General features: G+C 53.6%; 8 protein-coding genes across 8 annotated transcripts; 3 read left to right on the top strand and 5 right to left on the bottom strand.

Annotated features, from left to right (window-relative positions):
- Positions 1–757: 757 nt before the first annotated feature.
- On the bottom strand, positions 758–4,673 carry P168DRAFT_325332 (uncharacterized protein; the record flags this gene model as incomplete). Its single annotated transcript, XM_024840987.1, has 4 exons — positions 758–2,533; positions 2,782–3,704; positions 3,761–4,460; positions 4,545–4,673. The coding sequence occupies 4 exons, from the start codon at positions 4,671–4,673 to the stop codon at positions 857–859; spliced, it is 3,429 nt and encodes a 1,142-aa protein (XP_024695060.1). The 3' UTR covers positions 758–856.
- Positions 4,674–5,855: 1,182 nt separating this feature from the next.
- Positions 5,856–7,485, bottom strand: P168DRAFT_231756 (MCT family MFS transporter; the record flags this gene model as incomplete). Its single annotated transcript, XM_024833295.1, has 2 exons — positions 5,856–6,021; positions 6,083–7,485. 2 exons carry the CDS (start codon positions 7,483–7,485, stop codon positions 5,856–5,858), a joined length of 1,569 nt encoding a protein of 522 aa, XP_024695061.1.
- A 1,632-nt stretch (positions 7,486–9,117) lies between these two features.
- On the top strand, positions 9,118–10,942 carry sxa2 (putative pheromone processing carboxypeptidase (Sxa2); the record flags this gene model as incomplete). The annotated part of the gene is made up of 4 exons (XM_024835828.1): positions 9,118–9,319; positions 9,396–9,678; positions 9,768–9,994; positions 10,053–10,942. The coding sequence occupies 4 exons, from the start codon at positions 9,118–9,120 to the stop codon at positions 10,940–10,942; spliced, it is 1,602 nt and encodes a 533-aa protein (XP_024695062.1).
- A 1,857-nt stretch (positions 10,943–12,799) lies between these two features.
- Positions 12,800–15,470, top strand: P168DRAFT_339653 (putative sugar transporter). The gene is made up of 6 exons (XM_024841777.1): positions 12,800–13,492; positions 13,586–13,685; positions 13,739–13,751; positions 13,810–14,027; positions 14,096–14,245; positions 14,302–15,470. Exons 1-6 carry the CDS (start codon positions 13,225–13,227, stop codon positions 15,269–15,271), a joined length of 1,719 nt encoding a protein of 572 aa, XP_024695063.1. The 5' UTR covers positions 12,800–13,224; the 3' UTR covers positions 15,272–15,470.
- Positions 15,471–16,124: 654 nt separating this feature from the next.
- Positions 16,125–18,405, bottom strand: P168DRAFT_232171 (serine/threonine-protein kinase; the record flags this gene model as incomplete). Its single annotated transcript, XM_024833312.1, has 3 exons — positions 16,125–17,295; positions 17,355–17,599; positions 17,959–18,405. 3 exons carry the CDS (start codon positions 18,403–18,405, stop codon positions 16,125–16,127), a joined length of 1,863 nt encoding a protein of 620 aa, XP_024695064.1.
- Positions 18,406–20,566: 2,161 nt separating this feature from the next.
- On the top strand, positions 20,567–23,178 carry P168DRAFT_316476 (uncharacterized protein; the record flags this gene model as incomplete). Its single annotated transcript, XM_024840014.1, has 2 exons — positions 20,567–21,427; positions 21,487–23,178. The coding sequence occupies 2 exons, from the start codon at positions 20,567–20,569 to the stop codon at positions 23,176–23,178; spliced, it is 2,553 nt and encodes an 850-aa protein (XP_024695065.1).
- Positions 23,179–23,630: 452 nt separating this feature from the next.
- Positions 23,631–24,110, bottom strand: P168DRAFT_325337 (uncharacterized protein; the record flags this gene model as incomplete). The annotated part of the gene is made up of 1 exon (XM_024840988.1): positions 23,631–24,110. One exon carries the CDS (start codon positions 24,108–24,110, stop codon positions 23,631–23,633), a length of 480 nt encoding a protein of 159 aa, XP_024695066.1.
- Positions 24,111–24,365: 255 nt separating this feature from the next.
- Positions 24,366–27,318, bottom strand: P168DRAFT_288411 (putative C6 transcription factor (Leu3)). The gene is made up of 6 exons (XM_024836779.1): positions 26,925–27,318; positions 26,404–26,816; positions 25,911–26,348; positions 25,593–25,861; positions 25,012–25,542; positions 24,366–24,958 (listed from the first exon to the last, which is right to left on the bottom strand). The coding sequence occupies exons 1-6, from the start codon at positions 27,126–27,128 to the stop codon at positions 24,648–24,650; spliced, it is 2,166 nt and encodes a 721-aa protein (XP_024695067.1). The 5' UTR covers positions 27,129–27,318; the 3' UTR covers positions 24,366–24,647.
- Positions 27,319–27,784: the final 466 nt, after the last annotated feature.

Genomic DNA, 27,784 nt, shown 5'->3' on the forward strand with positions numbered 1-27,784 from the left:
TTCGACTGATTATAATGACTCTTTTCCCTTACTCTACTGGTTGGCCTATGAACCTTTTCTTCTAGGCTATAGCGGCACGTTGCATCTATCTATTTATCTTTATTTATCTATCTATCTAGCTTTTGATTAGCCTATTATCCCCACGTAAACTCCATTTTGTCTATTCTATACTACACCATGCTGGATATTACAGCCTGATATAGTACATAAGTATAATTAGTAGACTACGACGTCCTTCGAGTGGTATGATGATGATGAAAAGGTAGGTGAACAGACTCATTGCATCAAAGATAGATACATACGTACGCCGTACAATGCATATCATTAGCTGGTTATTATATAATTATTATTATGATTATTATGATCTCGATCATTCTCATTAGAATTAATATTATCATTATCGTGATTATCTTATTTTCAGTATTCTTTTCTGTGCTTTTCTTTTTCTTTTCTTGTTCTTCTTCTTCTCTTTTCTTTCGGAAGAAAAAAGAACTGGGGTGAGAAGAACATATAAAGAAAAATAGATAGATGAACAAATGGATTAACAAACAAGTAGACCAAAAATAAGAACACAGACAAGTGAATAAGATAAACAGAACAAACAAATCAATTTCTCCAATGGTACATACATCATCTGCATCAATATTAATCTTAATAAACATTACTGTTCATAGATCCGTGACCAATCCCTCTCATTGTGTATTATATGAAGTCCCACAGATTGCGGACCCGTCGGGGTATAGGAGGAGGCGTGTACGTCTGGTTTGTGGATATCGTCCCGTTTGTGGGGATCGCTCCTCCGCTGCTGCTGCTGCTGTGCGTAGTTGCTCCTGCTGTTGTTGAGTTGGATGTGGTTTCACAGGGCGTGGTCACGATTGTTGTTATAGGTGGGGGAACTGGAGCGGTGACGGGTGAGGTGACTGTTACTATTGATGGGGATGACGAGGCTGGAACGGGCGTGGAGCTTGGAAGGGGGGTGGTTGATGGTGCTGGTGTAGTTGGGGTTGAGATTGGGAGTGTGGAGGTTGTTAGGGTTGTTGGTGGTTTGGTGGGAGTGCTGCTTGATGTGGGTGGGGTTGATGATGGAGTTGGGATGACGGTTATGGTTGTGTTTGTTGGAGGGGTGGTTGGGGTATGAGGTGGGATTGGTGTCGTTGGGATTATAGGGGGAATGGCTGGAACCCCGGGCGTGCTTGTACCCGCGGGAGAGGTGCTTGATGTCGTTGGGGTTATTGGAGGGATGACCGGGACCCCGGGGGTGCTTGACGTGGTTGGGATTATAGGGGGAATGACCGGGACTCCGGGGGTGCTTGTACTTGCAGGGGTACTGGTCGAAGCCCCAGGAGTGCTTGAAGTCGTTGGGATGACAGGTGGGATCACCGGGACCCCGGGCGTGGTTGTACCCCCAGGGGTACCGGTGGAAGCCACGGGAGTGCTTGACGTGGTTGGGATTATAGGTGGGATGACTGGGACCCCAGGTGTGGTCGTACCTGCGGGAGTGCTGGTCGAAGCCACTGGAGAGGTGCTTGATGTCGTTGGAGTTATGGGTGGGATGACCGGGACCCCGGGCGTGGTTGTACCTGCAGGGGTACTGGATGAAGCCACGGGAGTGCCTGACGTCGTTGGGGTTGTAGGTTGGATCACCGGGACCCCGGGCGTGGTTGTACCTGTAGAGGTACTGGTCGAAGCCACCGGGGTGCCTGACGTCGTTGGGATTATTGGAGGGATGATCGGGACCCCGGGCGTGCTGGTTGAAGCCACGGGGGAGCCTGACGTCGTTGGAACTATAGGTGGGATGACTGGAACCCCGGGCGTGGTTGTACCTGCAGGGGTGCTTGACGTCGTTGGGATTATTGGAGGGATGATCGGGACCCCGGGCGTGCTGGTTGAAGCCACGGGGGAGCCTGACGTCGTTGGAACTATAGGTGGGATGACTGGAACCCCGGGCGTGGTTGTACCTGCTGGGGTACTGGGTGAAGACACGGGAATGCCTGATGTCGTTGGGGTTATAGGGGGAATAACCGGGACCCCTGGTGTGCTTGTACCTGCAGGGGTACTGGGTGAAGCCACGGGAGTGCCTGACGTCGTTGGGGTTATTGGAGGGATGACCGGGACCCCTGGTGTGCTTGTACCTGCAGGGGTACTGGGTGAAGCCACGGGAGTGCCTGACGTCGTTGGGGTTATTGGAGGGATGACCGGGACCCCGGGGGTGGTTGACGTCGTTGGGATTATAGGTGGGGTGACGGGGACTCCGGGAGTGCTTGATGTCGTTGGGATGATAGGTGGGATGACGGGGACCCCGGGAGTGGTCGTACCTGCAGGGGTACTGGTCGAAGCTACAGAAGTGCTCGATGTAGTTGGAATTATAGGTGAAGTAGTTGGAGCCCCAGGCGTTGTAGTACTCAGAGGGTGTGTGGTGTGAGCAGTAGAATGTGCTATCACTGGAGGAGTGCTTGACGTGGTTGGGATTGAAGGACTCGTTGGTACCACAGGTATGATGGTAGTCGGAGTGGTAGCAGAAGTGACTGGTGTGCTGGTGTTCAAATGAGTAGTTGGTCCCTTAGAACTGCTCGACTCCACTGGTGGAGTCGTAGAGATTCCTGGTAGGACTGATGACGATGGAGTATGGGGTATGGGACTGGACAGTGTAATAATGGTCACGGTAGGTGAAGGAGTTGCAGAGGAAGACCCTGGAAGGACTGACGAGGGTGGATGTGATGGTGTGGGTCCCGGGACATGTGTAGTCGGCCCTGACTGTGATGACGATGTCGAGCAAGGGACTGTGGAAATCTCGGGAGACGAGGGAGCCTCAGGAGATGATGGACGAGGGGGTGGGGGAGGCCGGGGATGGGGCGTAACTGGGGCCTCAGGAGACGACGATGGAGCCTCTGGAGAGGTCTCTGGAGGCGGAGGCGGTGGTGGCCTGGGGTGAGAGGTAGTTGGAACCTCGGGAGACGATGAAGCTTCGGGAGTGGTCTCTGGAGGTGGGGGTGGAGGTGGTCGGGGATGAGGTGTAGTTGAGATTCCAGGAGACGACGATGGAGATTCAGGGGTGGTCTCTGGAGGTGGGGGTGGAGGTGGCCTAGGATGAGACGTGGTTGGAATCTCTGGGGTCGATGATGGAGCTTCGGGAGTGGTCTCCGGAGGCGGAGGTGGCGGTGGCCTCGGGTGGGGTGTAACTGGAACCTCAGGGGACGATGATGGAGTTGTAGGTGAGGTCTCCGGAGGTGGAGGAGGCGGTGGCCTAGGATGGGGCGTAACTGGAACCTCGGGAGACGACGTTGGGGTCTCTGGAGGCGGTGGCCTGGGTTGGGGTGTAATTGGAACCTCTGGAGTTGACGATGGAGCCTCCGGAGAGGTCTCTGGAGGCGGAGGGGGCTGTGGTCTGGGATGAGGCGTAGTTGGAACCTCGGGAGACGATGGTGGAGCTTTAGGAGAGGTCTCCGGAGGTGGAGGCGGTGGTGGCCTCGGGTGGGGTGTGACCGGGGCCTCAGGAGACGACGATGGAGCTGTAGGTGTGGTCTCTGGAGGCGGAGGCGGCGGTGGCCTAGGATGGGGCGTAACTGGAACCTCTGGAGACGACGATGGTGTTGCAGAAGAGGTGGCCGGGGCTTCAGGAGAGGTTCCTGGGGGTGAATGCGGCGGTGGCCTGGGACGAGGCGTGATTGACGTTCCAGGAGGCGATGATGCTGCAGGCGAGGTGCCTGGAGGTGGAGGTGGTGGCCTGGAAAGGGGCGTGACTGGAACCTCAGGAGACGACGAAGCTGCAGGGGTAGTTTCCGGAGGTGGAGGGGGCGGTGGCCTAGGATGAGGCGTAACTGAAACCTCGGGAGACGACGAAGCTGCAGGGGACGTGGCTGGAGCTTCAGGGGTAGTCCCTGGAGGTGATTGCGGCGGTGGCCTGGGGCGAGGCGTGATTGACGTTCCAGGAGACGATGATACTGCTGAAGAGGTAGCTGGAGCTGGAGGGGGTGGTGGCCTGGGAAGGGGCGTGATTGGAACCTCAGATGATGACGCTTCAGGAGAGGTTCCTGGAGGCCCAGGTGGGGGTGGTCTGGGATGCGGCGTGCTTGGAACCCCAGGCGATGATGCTTCAGGAGAAGTGGCTGCTGATGTATGGGAGAGTGTTGGCCTGGGAGGAGCCTCCTCGGAAGATTGGGGCCCTGCAGAAGAGGGGGGAGGAGGTGGAGGGGGTGGAGGCCTAGGATGGGGCGTGGTAGGAGCCCCAGAAGACGGAGGAGTCGCAAAAGAGACGCCTGGAGGAGGAGAAGGAGGGGGTGGCCTGGGATGAGGTGCGACTGAAGACGACTCCTGCGGCGCGGATGGCATTGGCGTTGGACCAGGTGGATGCACAGCCCCGGTAGTCTCAGGCGATGGACCAGACGATGAGGGGTGAGGTGGAAGCGGTGGGCGAGGCCGTGGCCGTGGCGCAGGTGAGGTGCTAGCCATGATAGACGACCCTGACACCGGACGAGTAGACATGGAAGCGATCGTGATGGAACTCGATAACCCGGGGGTCATATGCCCGGGTTGAGCTCCTGGACCCCCTGGACCTGGACCTCCCGGACCCCCGGCACCTGCACCACCTGCACCTGCACCACCTGCACCTGGACCTGCGCCTCCTGGACCTGCGCCTCCTGGACCTGCGCCTCCTGGACCTCCCGGTGGCCCATGTCCAGCTCCGGGAGCACTGAGTGCTACCCCTCCTGGAACAATACCGGGCTGGAAAGGAGGCGGAGGAGCTGGACAATGGGTAACTGTGGTCGAGATCGTGGTAGATACTGTAGCCGAGACAGTTTGAGTACGAGGAGCTGGACAGTCAGTTACCGTGACCGTGACCGTCAGCGTCAAAGGCGCTGGCGGTGGGGTACACTTAGGGCACGAGGGGGACGGAAATGATGATACGCTCGGAATTGGAGTGACAGAGGAATGAAATCCAACAGACGACGAAGATGGTCCATGACTTGCAGAAGTGGACACACGCTGGGAAGTTCCGACAACAGATGACGAGATGATAGGGGTCACACTTCCCGGAGTTGAAGAGGGTACAACTGAGCTGTTGAAACCGCCTCGTGGGGGGAGCGCTGCCGCCTTCTGGAACAATGCCCATGAAGCAACTAGAGCTTGGGTCAACGTGTTTTCCCAAGGGGACATCCTGGTGTTCAACGAGCGCATACTGAGCAAAAGATTAAAGCCCTGAATATCACATAGATCAACAAGGACAAGAGGTAACAGCGTGGGTGGGCAATTATATGTACCTGGCCGGCCCTGTGTCATCGAGATTGGCCCAATACATGTATGATACTGAGAAAGGTTGTGGCTGTCTAATCAAATCATGTTGTGATTCCACCGAAGTCTAAAATTCAATCATGACCTTGCTCATCCGTCATAGGGACATTTCAGGAACCCTTACATAGGGCTACCCGGAGTAGATCCCCAAGAGGGCATGTCCTCTGGTTTGCCTCGATGGACTTCGAATCCTGAACGTTTTGTATTCAATCGAATCGGCACGAATGCGTATATGTCTTAGTGTTTTTATTGACCCGCCGGTCCAGAAAGCCACTGGATTTTTATGGCATCTGGGGCCATTTCCTTGCCTAGAACAAGCGCTGTATTTACACATTGCCATCCCCTCCCCTACTTAGTGTGCTTCTTATCGGCGCCATGGCGTCTATAGTCGAATTTGTCTTCCTCACCTGCCTGGAAGTCATTGAGTCGTTGAATCATTAGGCCATTGAAGTGGCTTATTGTGATATAATCCATTTTCGAAATGCAACTGCCAAATTCAGTGTCGGATGCAGCGGCTTCGATGCAGCGGCTTGTGCGGACGACATGGGCAACCAGTGATCCTTTGCTTAATAGAGGGCCCAGGGTTGACGCCATCCGACATGGACCAACTTGGCTGCAGTTACACAGGCTAGACCGACAGCGTAGCAGCAGGTGGTAAAGGCTATGAGGCCCCAGTAGTCTCCGTTGCAGCGAGCCAGGATCTCACCCGCGATTGGGATACCTGTCAAAGTACTTTGAATCATTAGCATACGATTTCTCGCGGAGTTTGGAAAACAGAGGAATCTTAGCTTACCCAAAGCTTACTATCGTGTACGCTGTAGAGTAATACCTCCCATAATTCTCGATTTTGCATAGTTGTGAAATGCAGACAGGGGTAAGACTGATATTGCTGCCACTTGCAAAACCAAAAATGACGCAGTATACAATCATCAAAGGGACGTTATCACCGGCTGGGAGCCAGAGACAGGCATTGCACACTAGACATAGTGCCACGGTGGCAATCAGGGTGTTGAATCGACCCAGGTAGTCGGCAACAAACCCAGGGATACCTCGCCCAAAGAAAGAGCCCACATTGAGGATGGCTAGTAGTTGGTAGGACAATGAATGAGAAACACCGTGGGCCAATGCATAAGAAGAGATGTAGCTGATCGGAATGAAGAGGCCCCATTCCACAAAGAAGATCCCAGCAGTTGTAAGTGCAAACCGTGGCTCTCGGAGGATGCGAAAGTCAGGCAGAACGTTCTCCCTGGAGGCTGGCTTCTTGGGCAGTCGCGATTTCACCAGGAGACATGCGACAACCACCAGAATCAAACAAATTAGGGCAATAACTCGAGTTGCCCATGCGAACCCTACAAGCGGGAATAGTCTTTCTAAGATCAAGGGGAAAGCAATACCGCCTACGGAACCACCCGTTGCCGCAATACCAGTTGCAACACCACGCTTTTTATTGAAGAAGTGACCGACGGCAGAAATCGCAGGTGTAAAGATCAAAGATGTCCCTAGACCTCCAGTGACGCCGATGACGAGCATAAAGTGCCAATACTGGGTACAGAATCCTATCGTAACCATCATCACGACGGTCAAGATAGAACCAGCAAGAACCAGCAGCCGGGGGCCCTTGGCATCGAAGATGGGGCCGATTTGGACACCGCAGAAGAAGGTGAGAAAGGCATACATGCCGAAGATCCACCCAGTTTTGCCAGAGCCTAGATCTTTGAGCTGATTGTTCTCCAGGTAGGCTTGGAAAGTCCCGATGGAGTTTACCAAGCCGAGAGTGCCAAAAAGGCCCGCAAAGCTGCCCAGGACCACCAGCCATGCATCCCGTCCGCCTTCAGGGTAGGTGTTCCCATCGGCATCGGTGGTCACACGGCTCACGGGCACCCCATGAGCTGACAGGTCCGACGGACAGTCCCCGGACGATCTTGGGAGATCCTGCTCGACTGAGGTTGGCGCATCCGGCGAACGGGTGGAGGAGTGTTGGGGAAGTTCCTCGGGAAACCCCTGTGGATTCTTCTCTCGATCACAGTCTAAACCTCCAAGGGGCCTAGAACGGTTGCATGTGTCGCCCGTGGCGGACTGTGCTCCAGGGGACGGAGATAATGGTGTCTGGTGAGTTTGATAAAGTTGCTTTTCCGTTCCATGCTGCTGGGTTTCGTCTTGGACCGGGGATCCAGGATCTCTGGAGTTAGTGAGCATGTCAGTATAGATAGCTGGTTGAAGTGGATCACGGTTGACCTTGTTGCTTCCACAAAACCAGTCTGATTTCGCTTTGCTGCCGATTCGAGTAGAACGATTTGATAGACAGAATGAGAAGAAGTTGAAGCTGCTGAACGATATTCAGCGACCAAAGTCACTTGAGGAAATGGCTCATCTGTGTTTGAGGTGGGAGGCAGCGAAGCGATATGACTGATGAAAGCCGAAAGAGAGAGGGGTCATCGCTGGAACCGATGGAGCCAAGCCTATTGGTTTCTTCTAAGCAATATTTTTCTTCTTTTTTTTTTCTCTTCGGGGAAGCTGCTCTGGAACAGTTCCTATTGGCGAATCCTTCACAGAATGGGGGTTGCCCGCGGTAAACAACAGGGAAGGCTAGACAGGAACAGGAAGGTCGGTGGAGAACGATTCGGAAGATATATAAGACAGACTTCCATCGGGTGGACTTGTTTGGGGATTCGATCTTACAACACTAGCTTTGACATTGGTGTAGGCAATTAGCAGGTTTAGAAGTGGCATACAACAGGGAGACTAAGTACAAGCACAAGTGCCCGACTGATCCTGAAGAGATAATCAATCTGGATGAAGACTAAAAATGGGGGCACCGTTTTCGGTGCCCCGGCGGGAAGTGGGGCATCCCGGAATGGTGTCCATTTCTAAGGCAATTCTTGACTTTTCGATGATGATCCATTCAATGGCTATTGTGGCAGAGAATCTAACGATCTCTCAGTAGACGCAGGGACTGATGGCGTAGGCATGCTTATGGTTGTCCACATATGAGGGGAGATTTAGTCCGATAGCGCAAGTAATGGGAGAAGGACATCGGTACCATGAAGATCAGAGACGATCTAGAATATATGAACAGGATAAAGAGACCTGGATGGATGGTTGGATATGAAGTGAAGAGTGAAGCAGAATGAGAAAGGAGGAAGAAGGAGTTGAGCAGGTGACCGAGAACCTTAGTCGTGACACCTGACCTTTACCTTCAACTTTCCCCTCTTCTCTCCTCCCGTCCACTCGGGCCATTTATCAGACAGAAATAATCTACCTCAAAAGGTTATCTCGCACCAATTATTATTTTTGACAATTCGTCATCTCGCGATTGATATAGTGTTGAAAGATCATCCAGTGAAATGGCGAACGACTTACACAGTGTAAGTCATTCCCAGACCAGCCAGATCGGTGGTCTCATCCTTATAGGTCTTGGCTTTGACATTTCATGGATAAGGGGATGATCGAAGGCCTTTGCTCGCTAATGTGCCGACATCTTACAGTAAGGTGCAGCTGTGTGGAGCCTAGCAGCCAACAATGAGTTGCGCGAACCAACAATGCTCTTGTTAGCATGAGCCCCTCAGGAGCTAGTGGTCAAGGATAAGAAGGCTTAAGATGAATCGGGCTTCCCGATGAACGAAAAAGGCTTGGATCTTTCATGGGCTACTAGTGGGCTGTTTCCCCTCGTTTCCCAGGCAGACGTGTCACTGATAGCTGACATACAATACAAGGGCACAGTAACACTGGACTCTGATCATATAAATTGGACCGTCCTCCCTTTGGAGACGGATCGGTGTGCTCAGATGACCCGGTGCTATTTATTTAATTTCCCATGAAATTGCCAAAATGTGGAAGTCTCGAGCTCTTCATCTCCCATATATCCTGCTGATAATATTAATCTGCACCGGCACAATCTCAGCCGCTGAACATGGGCCATTTGGACAAAAGGTCCGCGACGCGCAGAGACTGTCTGGACGTGCCGTCCCGCAGCAAGCGCCCTTAAAACTCCCCCAGGATGACTTCCGCTTCCTAAATCAGGAGACACAACGTGCGCCATCAATATCCGTTGACACTTCATCTATAATTACTGCCCCAACACTGGCTGATCTGATATAATTCCACAGCGTACCTAGTTGAAAGCCTACCCGATGTCCCTTTCGACATCGGCGAAATCTACTCGGGGTCGGTGCCCATCGATCAAGGCAACGACTCACGATCTCTTTTCTTCGTATTTCAACCCACTATCGGGGATCCTGTGGATGAGATTACCATCTGGCTCAACGGTGGACCGGGCTGCAGCTCGCTCCAGGGCTTCTTCCAGGAGAATGGGCGGTTCCTCTGGCAGAAAGGCACGTATCTGCCGGTGCAGAATCCGTATTCCTGGGTCAATCTCACTAATATGCTGTGGTACGTTGACGTTTGGCGATAATTTCTCCATTTGTTTATGCTTGTTTCTGGTCTGCCCCGAGGCCTTGACCATGTGCTAAATGAACCAGGGTTGACCAGCCTGTCGGGGCGGGATTCGCCCTTGGCACGCCGACAGCCACGTCCCAGGAGGATATAGCCGACGACTTTGTCAAGTTCTTCAAGAACTTCCAGCAAATATTCGGGATCAAGAGATTCAGGATCTTCGTCACGGGGGAGAGCTACGCGGGCCGCTATGTGCCGTACATCTCAGCGGCCATGCTGGACCAGAATGACACGGAGTACTACGACATGCAGGGTAAGTGGCCAAGCCAGACAGCTCTTTTAAAATGAAAACCCATTCTTAATCTGACCAGGCGCCCTGGTCTACGATCCCTGCATCGGACAATACGACTACGTGCAAGAACAAGCCCCCGCCGTGCCCTTCGTCCAAGAAAACGCGAATCTTTTCAACTTCAACGCTAGCTTCATGGAGGAGATTGAGAGTCTGCACAAAACCTGCGGCTACGAGTCCTACATGGACGAGTACCTCACCTTCCCACCATCCTCGCCCCAGCCGCCCGTGTCGTTCAACGTCACGGACGAAGCAACAAGCTGCAATATCTTCGGCTCCATCAACGCCGCAGTGCTACAGACCAACCCATGCTTCAACATCTACCAAATCTCCCAGATGTGCCCCCTGCAGTGGGACGTGCTAGCCTTCCCGACAGCCTTCCTCTACCAGCCCGCCGGCGCCACCGTGTACTTCGACCGAGCGGACGTCAAGCGCGCCCTGCACGCGCCCGAGCACATCACCTGGGCCGCGTGCACAGAGGACCCCGTCTTCGTCGGCGGGCCCGAAGCCGAGGGCGACCTCTCCGCCAACCCCATCGAGACGGTCCTGCCGCAGGTGATCGAAGCGACGAATCGGGTGCTCGTCAGCAACGGCGACTACGACATGATCATCCTCACGAACGGCACGCTGCTCGCCATCCAGAACATGACGTGGAACGGGGCGTTGGGGTTCCAGGCGGCGCCGAGCACGCCCATCAACATCACGCTGCCGGACCTGCAGTACCGGGACGTGTTTATGGCGAATAACGCGACGGGGTGGCAGGACGGGCAGGGGGTGATGGGCGTGCAGCACTATGAGCGCGGACTGATGTGGGCGCAGTCGTTCCAGACGGGGCATATGCAGCCGTCGAACCAGCCGCGCTTGACTTATCGTCACTTGGAGTGGTTGCTGGGGCGGGTGGATGAGTTATAATTGGGAGTCCGGACGGTTATACCTCACGTGGGGTGTAGTTTACTGTCGCAAATATTGATAGTGCATGAAAGGGTACCCACAGAGCTCAGAAGTGTCTAGATATCTTTGTAGCTGAGTGGCATCCTTTTCGACATCTACTCTTCATATTGAAACTCTCCATATTGAAAATCATCATCCACTCTAGTTATGAGTTACCCATCATACATAGAAACATTTAGTGTATTCGAATCATTATATTGGAATCTTCAGAGCAATTACTTCAGTAATACAAACCGGGAGAAAGGAATCGATCTTATCCCCTGATCGAAAGACGTCCAGCCGGTCTAGAACGCCACGTGCGTGATGATCGCAAGGGTCCAACAAGACTGTGGTTGCCTTGTTTGCCTGAGAATTTTATACAGAGTTTAAACCGAGTTTGAACCGACCCCAGCGAGGTAGCATCAAGTGGATCATACATTGTCGCATTCTCCGTCGACAATAAGTAGTAAAGTCTCACGCAGGTAAGACACCATGTGGTAGTTAGCAGTTAACCAGGATAGTCAGGTACTAAAAATTACCACAACAATAAAAAGAAAAAGAAATCAAATAAAACAATAAATAAAATATAATCAACAAATCCCCAACACCGGACCGGGCAAACGCACGCAAACCGCAAACAGGCAAACCCAGCCCGGCGCCCGTGGCAGGCAAATTCGCAAGCGGAAAGCCAACCAGCCAACCCAAGCGCTGGACCGTACTAAGGGTCCCGGTGTTGACATCTTGACGATCTCTTACTGGGAGAGGACAAGGCTCGGTCGCTAATGTAGCGTGGTGATTTATACTAGTTACCGAGTATGAAAGTTTCTGATGCCAAGAGGGGTTTGTCCCTCTTCGTATTGTCTTTGTTTTTTCTCTAGTATAATGGTGGTGGTGGCAGGCCGTGTGATCGAGAGTAGTTTGTAATACTTAATACCGATGGAGACTAGATTGATACGGGAATGAGGTACCGACCGAGTGGTGTGGCTGAATTATGCAGGGCTAGACTGCATTCGGTTAGTATTTATCATGTACCTCGAGGTGGAATTGTACATCAGTAGTGCACGTGGAGATGCGGAATACGAGAGATCAACCGACCCCCTTGCTTGATTTTTGAACTTCATCTTGCGATAATCTGAAACCAGAACGATCCAGATAATTATAATTATGTTGATAGTGAGAGGAAAAAGAAGAAGACGGCAGACACGGGTGGATCGCGCCCATAACGCCATCCCGTCAGCGCCAACGGCTTATCCTGCTGTGGTCTAGTACACACTACGCCAAGGGTTGGTATTACCTACTTTACCTGGGTAGGGTATGTCAGTGGCAGATTTTGAGGTATGCATATAAAGACTTATTCAATGAACTCATTGAACTGAAGTCTAAACTAGGTATCCTCAATTTACCAGCAGGATGGTCTGTATACCTACCACCTAGTAACCCTGAAGCACTACGGAGTACACCTATCCCCAATCCCCATGGGCACCTGGCAGCGTTCAACCCCGCCAGAACCAACAATTGGAATTAATCCCAGTCCATCGAAGTAGAGCAAATGGACCCCGTCTACCAATCAGTCATGAATTCTCTGCATCCTTGGCAGTTTAACCCAACAGGGAAAGAGAAGTCGCGCGCAGTTGCCACTAAACTGCACTAACTGATCGTACAGATACGGACGCCATACCGATTATCCCTCACGATCATATCGTATCTCGCAGGATGGGCCACCACCCGGGTATGGTCTGGTATTTTACTTATTGGGCTAATAATATTAAGATTATCATGAAATCTTGAATATTGAATATTGAAATTAAAAAAATAAAATAAAAAAAAAGAAAGAATGGATGGAAACCAAATAAAATGCCCTGATCGCCGGTATCTCTCTGTTTGCGTCTTTTCTTCCTCTCGCTTTCCCCTCCTTCTCTGATCTGGAGATTTCTTTGTTTTCTCTTACCCAAATCGCATCAACTGGTGGAGTTCGATCGCATCCTACTCACCTGTTGACATCTAGATCGTGGCTAGTATCTGATTCAAACAGTTCCTACCAATTCTACCACGTCCCTCGTGAAAGCTTCATCTATACAGCGCAGTAGCAGCAACACTTCCAACCCCGATCCCAGATCCCAGATCCCAGCGCGGCGCACCCGATCCCGTCCTCCCGGTCCAACTGCCATTGCGCCTCCCGCGATCCTATCCTTAACCCTGTGCGACCATTGCGACAGCAGCAGATCCCCGCAAATCAAAAGTAGATCTCCCCGAAGCGAGCCACCATGGTCTGGATCAACCCCTTCCAGAAGCATGACCACACCGACTTCCCCGGGGTCGTCGTGCCCCTCTCCACTGCCACAGCGCCAGCGCATGCCCAGAGCTCCCCCGAGGTAGACAACAAGACCGGTTCCGATGATAAGAGCGTGGATCAGGCCCCGTCCGAGAAGGGCGAGGGGTCTGTTCGCAACTATAACCAGATGACGATTGAAGCTTTGCGCGCGGAGGTTGAGGGTGATGTCGTCGCGTCGGGTCATGATACTACTTATGACCGTATGTTTTGCTTGAATCTCATGGCTTTTCTATTGGCTGGGATATCTTTGCCAGATGTCGACCCTGGTGAATGTTCGATCTGACTCTCTGTAGGCAAAGCCAAGGTTATCAACCGCGCGATTCAGGATATCGGCATGGGCCGGTATCAGTGGGAGCTGTTTGCGCTCTGTGGGTTTGGTTGGTTGGCGGATAAGTGAGTATTCGTACCCTAAGGCGCGTGTTGTTGATTACTGACATCTGGTTTAGTCTCTGGCTTCAGGTATGATCGCATAGTTGGATATGGCTAAGATATACGGCGATACTGATGTTTTCTCTAGGGTGTCGCACTCACCTTGCCCCAACTGTCCATGGAGTTTGGTGTGTCCGCTTCGCAAGTCCGTTTCACCACCTGCGCCTTGTTCTTGGGTCTGTGTCTCGGGGCTTCGTTCTGGGGTCTCGCGTCGGACATCATTGGACGTCGTCCGGCGTTCAACACGACGCTCTTCATCGCGGGTGTCTTCGGTTTGGCGGCCGGTGGTGCCCCTACCTGGATTGGGTATGTCTCTCTACTCCATTCATACCATGTTATTAGTCTTCTGGTGTGGGCATTTCTAACTGATCTAGTGCCTGTGCCCTGTTCTCCTGCTTGGGTCTCGGCGTTGGTGGCAATCTGCCCGTGGACGGAGCGCTGTTCCTGGAATTCCTGCCCTTCGCCTCGGGGAATCTCCTCACCATGCTCAGTGTCTGGTGGCCCGTGGGCAACCTGATCGCATCGTACGTTCCCCTGTACTCCCTCAACCATCCACATCGCTAACAATTCAATCCTACAGCCTCCTCGCATGGGCATTCATCCCCAACTACACCTGCGTAGAAGACATCCCCTGCACCAAAGACCAAAACATGGGCTGGCGCTACCTAGTCCTCACGCTCGGCGCCCTAACCTTCGTCATGTTCGTCTGCCGCTTCTTCCTCTTCCACCTCTACGAGTCTCCCAAATTCCTCCTCTCGCGCGGCCGCCAAGACGAAGCCGTCGCCGCCGTCCACGGCATCGCCTACAAGAACGGCGCCCAAACCTGGCTCACGACCTCCATCCTCAACGAAATCGGCGGCCACGCCGAGATCACCCCCCAGGAAACCCAACTCAGCACCGCCGAGATCCTCAAACGCAACGTCTCCAAGTTCTCCCTCCAGCGCATCGCGCCCCTCTTCGCCACCACCCGCCTCGCAATCACAACCCTCATCCTCTGGTTCTGCTGGGCCACCATCGGCATGGGCTACCCGCTCTTCAACGCCTTCCTGCCGCAGTACATCAAGCAAGCCGGCGGCGAGCAGGAACAGTCCACCTACATCGTCTACCGCAACTACGCCATCACCTCCATCGTCGGCGTCCCGGGCTCCATCCTCGCCTGCTACACAGTCGACATGAAGTACATCGGCCGCAAGGGCACAATGGCCATCTCCACCATGATCACAGGCGTCCTCACCTTCTGCTTCACTTCTTCCCCCGACCCCAACATCCAACTCGTCTGCACCTGCCTCGTCGCCTTCTTCCAGAACATCATGTACGGCGTGCTCTACGCCTACACCCCCGAGGTGTTCCCCGCCCCCAACCGCGGCACGGGCACCGGCATCGCCAGCTGTCTGAACCGGATTGCGGGCCTGTGTGCCCCGATCGTCGCCATCTACGCCGGCGACGCCAACCCCAACGCCCCGATCTACGCCTCCGGCGGCCTCATCCTCGCTGCGTTCGTCTCGATGGTCCTGCTGCCGATCGAGACGAGGGGCAAGCAGACTCTGTAGTCACCTTTTCAGAGTATACGTATATTGTTGTCTCCGTATCATATGGTGGTCCCCGTCAACCAACGCACCCTGGTGTATGCATGCATGCATGCATGCAATGACCCGCGGGTTCTGTCTGCGGGAGGGATGCGTTTGCCTTTTCTTAACTCTTAATTTTCTTATTGTATTGTTCTTTTGATACCAACGTTGCTTTCATCCGATATTTTATCTTTGTCTGTTTTTGGACGTGTTGATGAGATTCTTCAGTATATACATGTACATACATACATACCTATATACATACCCGTATACTTACTGCGCTATCTACGCTTATATCGACATCTATATCTACATCTATATCTGTAAAAAATCTATATCTAGCGGTAAAGTAACAGCAAGGTCATACGAGACATCCAAGTCATAAGTTATAAAGCAGGACTACAAGTAAGAACTACAAGGAAAAATCGACAACGACCAGCCGTGTCATGGCATGCCATATATTCTCTCTCTCCATGTACAAGGTATATATGCATTCCATAGAAGGAAATAAAACAGAAAAAGAGGGAAAAAAAAAAGATCAAAAGCATGTGACAAGCGGTCTTTCGCATGACACAGAAGAGAGAAAATAGAAAACAGAAAGAGAAAGAAATGAAAAAAACCCATAACAAATGCTTTGTCCCGACCGAACCGAATCCAAAGAAAAAAATAATACCCACAGATGTAAATCAAACAAGATTGCATAACGAACAATGGTAAGAAATAGCAGAAAAGAAAGAAATGCAAACTGTCATCCGATCACTCAGGATTTCCGATACGATACCCGTGTGATCAAGGAAATTCGTGGCGGTAGACTCAAGGAGTGAAAAAGAAAAGACTAGATGACTGGCGGGTTGCGCCGGCCTCGCTTTTCCAGCAAGGTGGCGTTGTTCAGACTCAGTTCGAAAGGCGCCTTGCCCGAGCGCGACAGGTTCTTCCGGGCTGCGTCGGCCACCGCCGCACTGTGCTGCCCGTAGCCCTGCCGGGGCGGTTGCCGCGCCTGGGCGGCGGGAGCCTGGGCCGTGCCGGCTCCCAGGTTCGTGGACCGCAGCTTGGCCTCCATGGCGGCGACCCCCTCGGGCGGCTGACCGGTCTTCTGCATCTGGGCGGACAAATTATCATCCTTGTCGAGGGGCTGGTACGTGACCGGCGGCGGCGCTTCGTCGTCCGAGTCTTCACTCAATGCGTTCAGCGGGGTCTGGAACCGACCGGCCGCGTTGTTGTTCGGGTAGTATTGCCGGAAGTGCTTGCGTCGCTTGCTCTCTTCCTCTTGGCGGTGGACCGCGTTACTCACGTCGAACACCTCGCGCAGATTGATGGCCCCGGGGGAGCGGAAGTCCATGGGACGATCCAACCCGGCCGAGGGCTGGTCGTACATACGGGCACTGGCCGGGGCGTAGGGCGCCTGATCGGCGGCGACGGCGTCCAGAGGCGAGTGCTGCTGCGGCTTGGTGAGCGGCGTGGCCAGGGGCGGAGCGTCGGCGGCAGCTTCGGTGGCCTCGTCGGTGCCGCGGATCCAGGGATGCGCGAGGAACTCCTTGATGGTGTACCGCTTCTCGGGGTCGACGGTCAGGAGGTGGGAGATGAGGTCTTGGGCGGACTTGGAGATGTCATCCCACCAGGGGGACAGGAACGTGTACTGGCCGCGGGCGACCTTCTCGGTCAGAACCTGGATACTCTCGTCGTAGAAGGGCGGGAAGCCGCAGAGGAGGGTGTAGAGGACACAGCCCATGGCCCACATATCGACACTCTTGGAGTAGCGCTCATCCTTGACGATCTCGGGGGCGGTATAACCGACGGTACCGCACGGGGTCATGGTCTGACTATCCCAGATGACCTTGGAGAGGCCGAAGTCGGCAATCTTGATGACGCCGATACCACCGGCACCCTTCCCGGGGATGAATTCCCCTTCATCCACTTTGTCTTCATCGCCGGGCTGGCGGGGTTTGGGATTTTTGGACGGGACGAAGGGGGTGGGGTAGAAGAGGAGGTTTTCAGGTTTGATATCTCTGCAAACAAATTGATTAGTGGGTGTTCTGGAAGGGGGGAGATGGAGGGGGAGGGGTACCGATGAACCACACCCGAGGTCTCGTGGAGGTACTCGACGGCCTTGGCGACTTGGGTGATGACATGGCGACTGAGATCCTCCGAAAAGTAGGTCAAACGGACGATCTGGTGGAACAACTCCCCACCGGGGCAGAGTTCGAGGACGATGTAGTAGTATTGGCGCGACTCGGAGAAGTGGATGAGTTTGATGATGTTGGGATGGTCGATCTGTCGCATGATCTGCACTTCTTTGAGGATGTTGGCGCGCTGTAGATGGAGTTAGCTCGTATCCCGGTGGTGGCTAGTGAGACATGGAGAAACTGAGATAGAGGGAGACAATGAGAGGGAGCGGGTGAGGGAAAGAAGAATCAAAGGCAGGGAGGAATGCGCACATCCGTGGGCTTTAGCGGATTCCGAGGTCGGAAGTCGGGATGGAGATGCGAGGACTAGAAGATTGAACAATGAATCCAGGTGACGATGGCACGATAGGACAGCGAGGGGACGCGACGGCCAACCCAGTCTAATCAGGAGAGAAGCGAGTAGGAAGAAAGAAGAGAAGAAAAAGAGGGCGCTAAAGAAAGAGGTAGAGTAAAAGGAAGAACGAAGAAAGGAAGAGATAGACCTACCTGTGTACTGTTCATTTCAAACTTGCGAACGACCTTGATGGCGACCTCGTCATACTCCCCAGTAGTATCCTTAGCGCGATAGACGTTGCTAAAGGCCCCGTCGCCCATCTTGTCCAGCAAGATCCAGCGTTCGAGGCCGGGATACTTGGGCAAATTGGCCTGACTGCTCTTCTCCTCGGCGACGATCTGTTCAATCTCCAGGTCCCGAGCTTTCCGATCCGGGGAGCGGTGGGAGGCAGCGGCGGGTTGTTGTTGGGCCTGGCCGTGACCCAATTTACTGTCAATGGCATCCAGATTACCGGCGGCGGGGGGGTAAGACCCCTGGGGTTGACGTTGTTGCTCGGCATGGATAGGGGAGACATTGGTGGTGGGCTCGGCATGAGGGGTCACCAAGCGGGCCTGTTTGCCATGACGTATGAAATTCTTCAGATTTTGAATGGTACTCATGATGAGTAATCCGTGGTAGGGTAAGGAAGTAGGGTAGGGAGAGAGAAAGGAAGGGGAAGGAGGAAACGGAAGTCTAGAAGGGAGGTGAGAAAGAAGAAAAGGAAGAAGATAAAAAGAAGAGAAGTCAAAATGAGGTAATGGAGGCTCGTGGCGAAGAGAAACGGTCGGGCGGGGGAAATGACGCTGGAGAGAGAAAAAAAAAAGGTCGGGACTGGATCGGGTTGTCAGTGCACTGTCCAGTAGGTTTGCGGGGGAGAAAATAGGCGACAGGAGACCCCATCATCATCATCATCATCATCATCATCATATCATACTTACCAGATAAGATCTTATAACTCTAACGGTGAAACCTGGGTAATACAAGAGGTGAATGATTTGAATAATGAGAAGAATAGTCCAACAGAAGTGAGAGGAACAAAGCTCAGTCCGAGAGTAGAGACCAGAGAGAGGAGAAAAGAAGAAGAGAAAAAGGTTAAGCGAGTTGGAAACAAAGGAAGTTTATTGGAGGGGATGGAATTAATTTAATTTTTTAGAAAAGAGGGAAAGGAAAAGAGGGCAGTGGGGAAAGATGTGACGGGTGGAGGACCGATGATGTTATCTTTTTTTCATGGCTGATCGGTCATTCTTCTCTCTTTTATCTATATTTCATTGATTCAATATTCTACTCCGTAGTTATAACTGGTAGACATGGTCTTTATCAACTATTGACGATGGTATGTTGAGACTTCCGGATTTATCAGAAGATGTAATGTGTTCATGGAAACAACAATGACGTAGGAGGAGATCCAAGATATCTAGCCTGCTGACTCATGGATCAGTCAGCCATTATATGAATGACCTCAACTGTGCCTCTCTCTTGGTGGTGTAGCGTCATTCTTCGTCATCTCATGTCTATATATTATATAAATTATATAAATTATATCAAACAATGGAGGATCCCAACAACCAATCATGTGCATATCCAATATCCTGTATAGTTATCGAGATACTACGGGGTATACTCCGGAGTAGCCTCCTGTATATCTACTAATGTACTTCGTACATGGCAATGATTGTATACAAGTCGACCTGCAGGGGTCGCGATGCTTTCTCCCCCTCCATCGGATCCTTTCCCGAAACTCTCCCTCGGACTTCCTGTCAATGCTGCATCTTGCAACCCTGGCTTCTTCTTTTCTTCTTTCTTCCGGGCCTCTTCCCCCCTCCTTCAGTCTCTGTTCTAGATTGGACCACGCTCATCTTCCATCCCCCCACTTGATCGCAAACAAACCCGCCCCGTGGACCCGGATGAGATATCCGCCAACGCTGCAGACGGTCAATCCGAACCAGACCGCAGACACCTTCAACCAATCTGGAATGTTCTCCCTCGATTCTTGATGGTCTCGCTTTCTCTCTCTCTCCCTCTCTCTTTATCCCCCTCTCTTGGCTTTGCATCTGGAGAGCCTCCCATTCGCATCGTGGCATTCTTGTCGCGTCACTTCTCTCCCTCTCCCTCTCCCTCTCACCGTGGAATTTGGATCCCCTCCATACCCCTGGAAGATCCTCATCGATCTGCAACGTGGGATCATCTCTCTTTCATTTCTCTCTACTCATCTTGAACCTTTGTTGGTGAGGTTTCATTCTTCCCTCCGATCTCCTTACACCTTGCCTCTCCACTCCCTCACTGGCTTTCTGCATCCATCAATCATGCGACGACACTGATCGAGGTCAACAATCAAAGGGGATTTCAAAAACAAAGAAAGAAAATCAAGAAAACCAGAATCGTTGCCCTGTTTTCTTCTTTTATTTATTTTCTATCTTATTATCTCTCTCTGAATTTATTTTACCCACTTTTCCTACCTCTCATTCTATTTGATTTAATCCTGTAGGGACACGACCGGTCCCGCTATGCAACGCCCACCTCTGCTCGCCTGGTCCAATCTCCTTTGAAACACTTGCGGTGTCATGCTCCTACGCCCAATCATTCCCCCATCCGTCCTCACGCCCAGTTTGCCAACTGTACTTGGGCCCTCCCGGTGGGTTCGTCGGCTTATTTGTACCCTCGAATGGTCAGGGACCGTCACCAAAAAAGCAAAAACACGTACCCAAAAAAAAAAAATAAAAAACAATAAGGGGGGAGAAGGAAGAGGAAAAAAAGAAAGAGAAAAAGGAAAAGAAAGCGAAGATGCCCAGCGTCGCGATCGTTGGCACCGCTCCCGCCCCGCCAGAACACCTGGACCGCTCATTGTTCAGGTCCCATAAGGCCCTTCCCCGAAAGACACATGTCCTCCAAACCGTCCAGTGTCTGCCTATAAAGCCCGCTGGTCAGGATGGCAACCCCGGGAGGGATGCTGTTCCCCCGACAGCTCCCAGTCTCCCTTTGACGCCTCCCAGAGTCTCTCACGAAGACACCCGCCCCAACGACGGTAACAAACAGAACGTCGTCTCTCCATCCGTGATCGAAGGGCTCACCTCGCCCAAACCCTCACACCCCCCGACCCCGGAGTCCACCCCACCGCGCCGCACCCCGACTAATCGACGACCAGGCCTGAGCCACGGCGGGCGGTCGTCGTGCTCGTCGCGCGAGGATTCCTTCCAGACCGCCCGTGAGATGTTCTCCGACAGCGAGCCCGACACCCCGGGCCGCTCCGTCCAGTGCCTGCTGCCCAAGACGTTCCGACGGAGCGAGGCCAGAACCCCGGAACCGAAGGCTCGCGCGGACCGGACCGCCTCGACGGGCTCGCCGAAACCGAAATCGCGACCGTCCGCGAGGGCGCGACGCGCGGGGAACCCGGAGCCCTCGACAGTGACGTCCGCCCGCGCCCAGCCGTCCGCTCACCAGACGGCCCCGAGAGCGTCGGATCTGGCGAGCAGCTCGGAGGGCCCCGTGCCCAGTCTGTCGATCGAGCAGTTTCGCGAACAGGTTGGATGGCCGTCGGGCGGTGGGGCGGGTCTGCCCGAGCCCGATGACAGCCGCCGGTCCTCGGGGATATCCACCGCGTCCACCGTCGAGGTCATGATCATCGACCCGCCCCCGCCCGGCACAGTCTGCGGCACAGCGAGAAGAGGTCCTCGTTGCGCTCGACGAGCTCGCCCGTCACCAAGTCCGAACGCGCCTCCACGTCCTCCCATTCGGATGCGCATCACCGCTTGGTGCGTAAGATCGGACGCATCTCGGACAGTGATCGGCGCAGCATTGCGTCCGAAATCTCCGCCTCGGAGATGTCGACGTTCGGCGGGGTCGCCTCGCCCCAGGTGGAGGTTGTCCCCGTCGTGGTGATCCCCGAGCGACGCTCGTCCCTCAAATCGTCCGTGCAGTCGTCCGCCCCGAGCAGCAGGGATCCGTCCAAAGTGGATTCGTCTCGTCGCTCGCGTCGACGGTCCGGGAGCCGCACCGAGTCTCTCGATCAGTCCCGGTCCCGACGGCGGACCCGATCCCCCTCGAGCGCCCGCTCCACGCAGAGCGCGTTCGGGCACCCCGTCGTCCCGCCCCGGAGCTCCTCGCTGTCGGCACCCACCAGTCGCAACAACTCCCGCTCCACGTCCCTGACCTCGGAAAGCCTGCGCCACCACACCCTCGCTATGGATGCCGTGCCGAGCCAGCCCCAGAAGCCCCAGAAGCTGGGGCGAGAGTTTTCATCCACCGACGTCCCGCGGACGCAGTCAATCTTGATCGGGTTGGAAGACACGGCGCACCTCCATTCGCCCGCAGTGACGGCGACGCATCCGTCATTCCCGTCGCTATCCCCGGGGCCGATCGAAATCAACGAGGCCATCACCGTGGCGTTCTTCCCGCACAACAACGAGTCGATCTTACTGGTCGACCCACAGGTGCGCGAGCAGGCGGAGCGCCAAGCGTCGCAGCTCTACCAGGAAACCACCGAGCCCCGGACGCCCGAGATGCAAATGCAATGCAACGCGGAGTCCCCCCTGGTCAACCCCCGCTCGCCGCCCGAGCCTCCAGCCTGCAAGGTCATCCCACCGACCGTCAGCAGCGCGACGGACCTCACTCCCGCCACGACGAACCTCAGCCGCGCACCGACAATCCTCGGTCCCGCAGGGCCGCACCTCAGCCCCGCGGCGACAAATCTCACCCCGACAGCGACCAACCTCAGCCGCACAGCAACGAACGACACCAACCCGGGCCCCTTCCGCCGCGTGGCATCCGCGCGCCGTCCACGGATCCGGCCAGGCTCAGAGTCCTTCCACTCCTTCATACGCTCGCTCTCCCTGCGCTCAGCAGAGAACCGCAAAGCCGGACAGGAAATCGACCACAGCCTGCACCCGTTCTGGCGGCCCCGACGCTTCTGGCCCGAATCGTCCGAACCAGAAGACGACTCCCCGCGCGAAGAGAGCATGCGCTTCCGCGACACCGACCCCGACAACGTCATCAGCAATTCGCTGGGAATGCCACAACAGCGCGTGGCCTTCAACGGACCTCCGCCACCGTCCCCGCACCGTCCCGCCCCGCGGCCCTCCGACATCACAATTCCCTACAGCGCCGCCACCAACCGGCACACCGTCGAGACAAGCGTCTTCAGCCCCGAAGCCTTCCGCTCGCAAACCTCCTTCCACCAAGACCGCTTCCGCTCCGTATCCTGGTGGCGCCTGCGCCTCCGCCTAGGCAACGTGCGTAACCTGCGCAAACGCCTCCGCCGGACCTTCCAGAAACGCGCCGAGGGGAAGCGCGAGGCGCGCCGCGAAAAGCTGAAACAGAGTATCGGCGAGATGAAGCCGCTTGGCTCGAGTACGAGGGGGATTGCGCAGTGGTGGCATGGGTTGCCTGATAATTCATGATGACCAGATTGATTGATTGTTCCTTTTTTGCGATTTTATTTTTTTGCGTTTCTTTTTTTTTGTTACAAATTGATGTCGTTATGAGATATGAGTTATGACTTGATGAGGTGAGATGAGATATACCTGCTTGCTTTTATACTGTTGTTGAATTTGGTTTTGAGTTTGACTTTGTTGATTCGGCATGATCGATCCCAACTTGATCCAGTCAATCGATCTATCTTGCTGTTTCATGCCTTGATTGTATCATATCACGAGTTAGCATTTATCCTTATCTACCTACCTACCTACCTACCTACCTACCTACTATTTACAGTACGTAACCAACAGTATACGCCATCCACAGTAATGTAGTATCAAACAATGCAGAAACAACAGCGCAGTACCCCAGAAACAAGAAACAAGAAGCCCATCATCAGAGTCATCATATCAAAGAAATAAACAAGAAAAACAGATCATCGATACCCCCTCCTCACCCCAGTCCTCCCCCTAACAGCCATCCGCCCATACTCCGCCTCTCTTAGGCTCTTCTTGCGGTCTTCTTCTTCTGCTTCTTTCTCGTTCGTTGCGCTTTTCTCCCTATTGCTTACTCTCGCACCACCAGTAGCAGCACCAGTAGCAGCAGCACCACCACCAGAAGAAGCTGCAGTAGACGACGAAGTAGTAGTAGAAGAAGAAGTAACCAAAGAATCCACAACCTTAATATTCTCCCACAACCGCGGATCCAGAAACGGCTGCGGGATGCGCGCGAAATCGTATTCTGTAGGTTGGGTTTGTCCTTCTTTTTCTTGTTCTCCCGGTTTAGTGGTGGTGGTGGGACTATTATTGAATGTTTGGTGCTGAACAGCCTTGACTTTGGTTTTGGTAGGCTCGAGGAGGGGTCGCTTTTTGGGGATGAGGAGGGTTTGAGATGGGCGGTGGGTTTGGAAGGGCATTTTTTTTTTCTTTCTCCTTTCTTTGCTTTTTTGTTTTTTTTTTTGGGGATTTTTTGTGTTGGTGGTGGTTTTTCTTTGCTTGGTTTTTGGTTCTTCTTGTGGAGGTGTGAGGTGTGATGTGAGGTTTGATCAGATATGGATGGAGGAGTGGTTGATAGAAAGAGGGTAGTTATTTAGGTATGATTTACATCCATTGAAACGGGGTAGTACTACCTACTACGTAATGCTTGGCATGATCATAACGTGGGAGGTATATCGTATTGCATATGTTCATGACATTCACTATACAAACTAGCTAAGCTGACAAGTATTTACTTCAGAAATAGATCATCGCGGCATGTCTTCCATAACTCAATCAATCAACGCATCAATCAATAACCGAATAAAACAATAATCAATAATCAAACCAAACTCCACGTCCATCCAACCGAATACTATACTCCGGTGGCGTCCGTCCCATGGTATATGCAAACAGGAACGCAAAAAACGCGTAAAATCATAATAAGTAAGAATATAACGACAGAGGCTGGGATTGGGCTAGGCAATTCCCTGCGTCTCCATCCCCGACATGGTCGAGTAAGACGAATAAGGGAGATCCACCAGCCCGTCTAACAGCCAGTTGAGCGGATCGAAAACTTCGTAGTTGGGCTCCATGAAGCCGCTCGGTAAGCCGCCGACTGTGTTTCCTGTCGTTATGCCGAGAGTGGAGGGTGGGAGGAGAGGGGCTGGGGCTAGGCTTGGGTCTGCGCCTGACACGCCTGGGGTGGTTGTGTTCGGGACGACGCCGACGGAGGACGATGCCGAGGAGTCGGCATTGGAGTCTGGGTTGGTCGGGTTTTTGAGATATGCTGGTATATAAATTAGTTTTTGTGGGTGGGTTCCGTTTGAGAATACGACATACCTTCGATGTTACGCCCCTTGGTCCGCGCATCCTCTCGCCAACGCCACACCGAGTCGAACAGCAGAGACATGCTCATGCGACAGCGAACCTTCAACATCAACGAGTTGTCCATCTCTGCGTTGTCCGCCTGCTTCACCGACGTGGTGCTGCCCAATCTCCACATCTGTGCCAAGACTTCGGCCAACCGCTCGGGGAGGTCGTTGTTGGACACCGACACGCCGCGGATGGCCCAGATCGTTCGGTTGAACAGGTTCTTCGTGTACTCCATGTCGATGTGGGACGCGAAGAAGCTCTTGGACAGCTTCAGCAGCGTGCAGCTGCCGGCTACCATCATCTGGTACACATAGTATGGCGTGTAGGACAGCACGGGCCCCACTCTCGTTTCCAGGTTCATTGCGGCTTCGAGGAATGACGTCGTTGCCAGATACAGCGCAAGCAGCCGCTCCCGGTATTTCTTGGCTGTGGGGTCATCGAAGAAAGCCGACAGGTGCAGGTGCAGATTGGACGCGCGCAGATAAAGGTGTGTTATGCCTAAGATCTAGTCAGTCGATCGCTCTCCAACAGGGCCAGTCGAGACATACAGTCATTTTGGGACTTGAGCTGGTTCTCAAGCTCGTCAAAGTCCCGCGAAAGAAAGGAGATCAAGGTCGACCGTTCCTGGTCGCTACATAGCCCGACCGGATCGCGACGATTCGTGTAAAGCGACTTGGTGACCTTGTCGCAGAACTTTTCGATCTCGAGCTTAGGCCGGATGTCCTCAGATAACTTAAAATTCATATCGGCCGATTCGCTGGATGATAGAGTCCAATCGTACAGCGTCGATGGCGGTTGTCCATAACCGGTCGCAACACTGAGGCCTGGTCAGCAGTGACCGGAAGGTCGTGGAGGAGGGAACATACCGCTGCGCGACAACATTACACATTGCCCACGTTTGCACCTTGTCTCTCAACTCCTCTTCGATCAGCTCCACCCGAAACTTGCTGAAATCCTGGGTGTGTGAAGGACGATGGAGCCCCAACTGCATGGCGACCTGCATCATCATGCCACAAAGCATGAAAGTCGGATCCGAGGAGGTGCTGCTGGTCGGGAAAGGCCAGGAGCAGAGCAGACAGAGCGCCTTGACCACGTGGTAGCTTTGTGGAATGTCGGCCAGTGTACTCCACACTAATCGTGACACCGGCCCCGCGAGCGAATTGAGGAGGTTGGTATCGGGCTGGAATCGCCGTGCGCCCACGCTGATGATGGTCCAAAACAACAATGGCGAAGCGCTGTGGTATTCTTCCGGAGACTGTCGTCGGTCGAGGAAAGGCAAGAATGGATGGTAGAATGTGAAGAAGCTACAATGCGGGTCAGATCGCGCACTCCCAAATGGGCCCAGTATAGATAGCTTACAGGTCGAAGAGCTCCGCAACCCTGTCAGGCACCACCACGACGTCTTCAATCCGCTTAAAGTGAGCATTCCCATTGCGCATGTAGCCAGAGCCGTCGAAACCCGAGCGCAAATCGAGGAGGGACGCCACCGCTTCATGGGATCCCATGTACTGGTCGGACATGGCGGAGGGCGTGTGGTATACGGCGGGGCTGACCTGACTGGACGACTCTTGCTTGGGCGTTTGCTGGGCCTGCGACGAATTATTCGACTGCGTGGCAATCTGCTTCCTCAGCTCGATGATCTCGCGCTCCATCTCAGCATTCCGGCTCCGTTTTCCGACCCGCTTGAAGCTGGATTCGATTTTGCAGTCAAGTCTCAAGCGCCGACAACGGGAACAGTCAGACCACGGGTCTTGCGACACATCGCATCGGAGCTGCCAGAAAACGAAAAAAATGGCGTTAGTTTCTCGGTTCCACCAGGGAAGCAAATCATCGACCAGCGAAAGAGCCCCTCCAGGGTCCGACCGCATGCTGCGACTCACCTTCTGCTGCCGGCATTCATTGCAAGCGCGTTTCACGGGCTGTCTCTTCTTTTCATCGCGCAGTTCGGAGTCGTCGACATCCTCGATACTGCCTGGAGAGCTCTCGAACCCGGCCATGGCGATGGTGCGTTTCCTGGCCGCCGCCGCGCCCGCGTCATCAGCGCCGACGGGCTGGGGGACAGAAGGATGGCCGACACCTCCCATTACGGGGCGGGTGGCAGCCGAAGCATTATTTCCCGCACTGGGCTCCAGATTGATCCCCTGCGAAACCCCGCCTCCGATTCCGCTGGACGATCTTTGGACAGGTAATAGGCTGGTTGGTTGGTTTGATCACGACAGGTCTCCGATCAAGGCGAGTCGGAAGAATCAACGGAGTGAAAAAAAAATTATAAAGATTATTATGGGGAGTAACCAAAAAAAAAATAAAAAAGACTAAGAAATAAAAGAAAAATAACAAGGAATAATCGACACGGTGGAGGGAGACTAAGAGGTGGTTCCACTCGGAAGAGACCAGTGTGTATCACGGTAGTATTCTGCTAGAGAAGAAGAACTCCGGGGCGCGTTAAGAAGAGGGGTTGTTTCACTAGTCGAGATGGCTCGAAAAGAGTCACCGCACTTGATGGCCAATAGTAACCGCCAACCCCTCAACCAATTGAGGGAACGCAAGGCTAAGGAAAAGCGAGGAAATCTGGCGAGTTTGGGTATAGTCTTGCAGGAAAGATGGAATTATGATGAGGAGGAGCAAAGTGGCGCTTCCGATCTCGCTCTCACGTGGTATCTCCACGTGATGATGCCGACGATCTTGTCGCTTATGTCATCTGCACAGATTATGCCTTGATGTTGGAGCCTGAGGCTGAGTT

Source organism: Aspergillus campestris, assembly GCF_002847485.1.
Source record: "Aspergillus campestris IBT 28561 chromosome Unknown P168scaffold_3, whole genome shotgun sequence".
In the NCBI taxonomy this organism is placed as follows: Eukaryota; Fungi; Ascomycota; class Eurotiomycetes; order Eurotiales; family Aspergillaceae; genus Aspergillus; species Aspergillus campestris.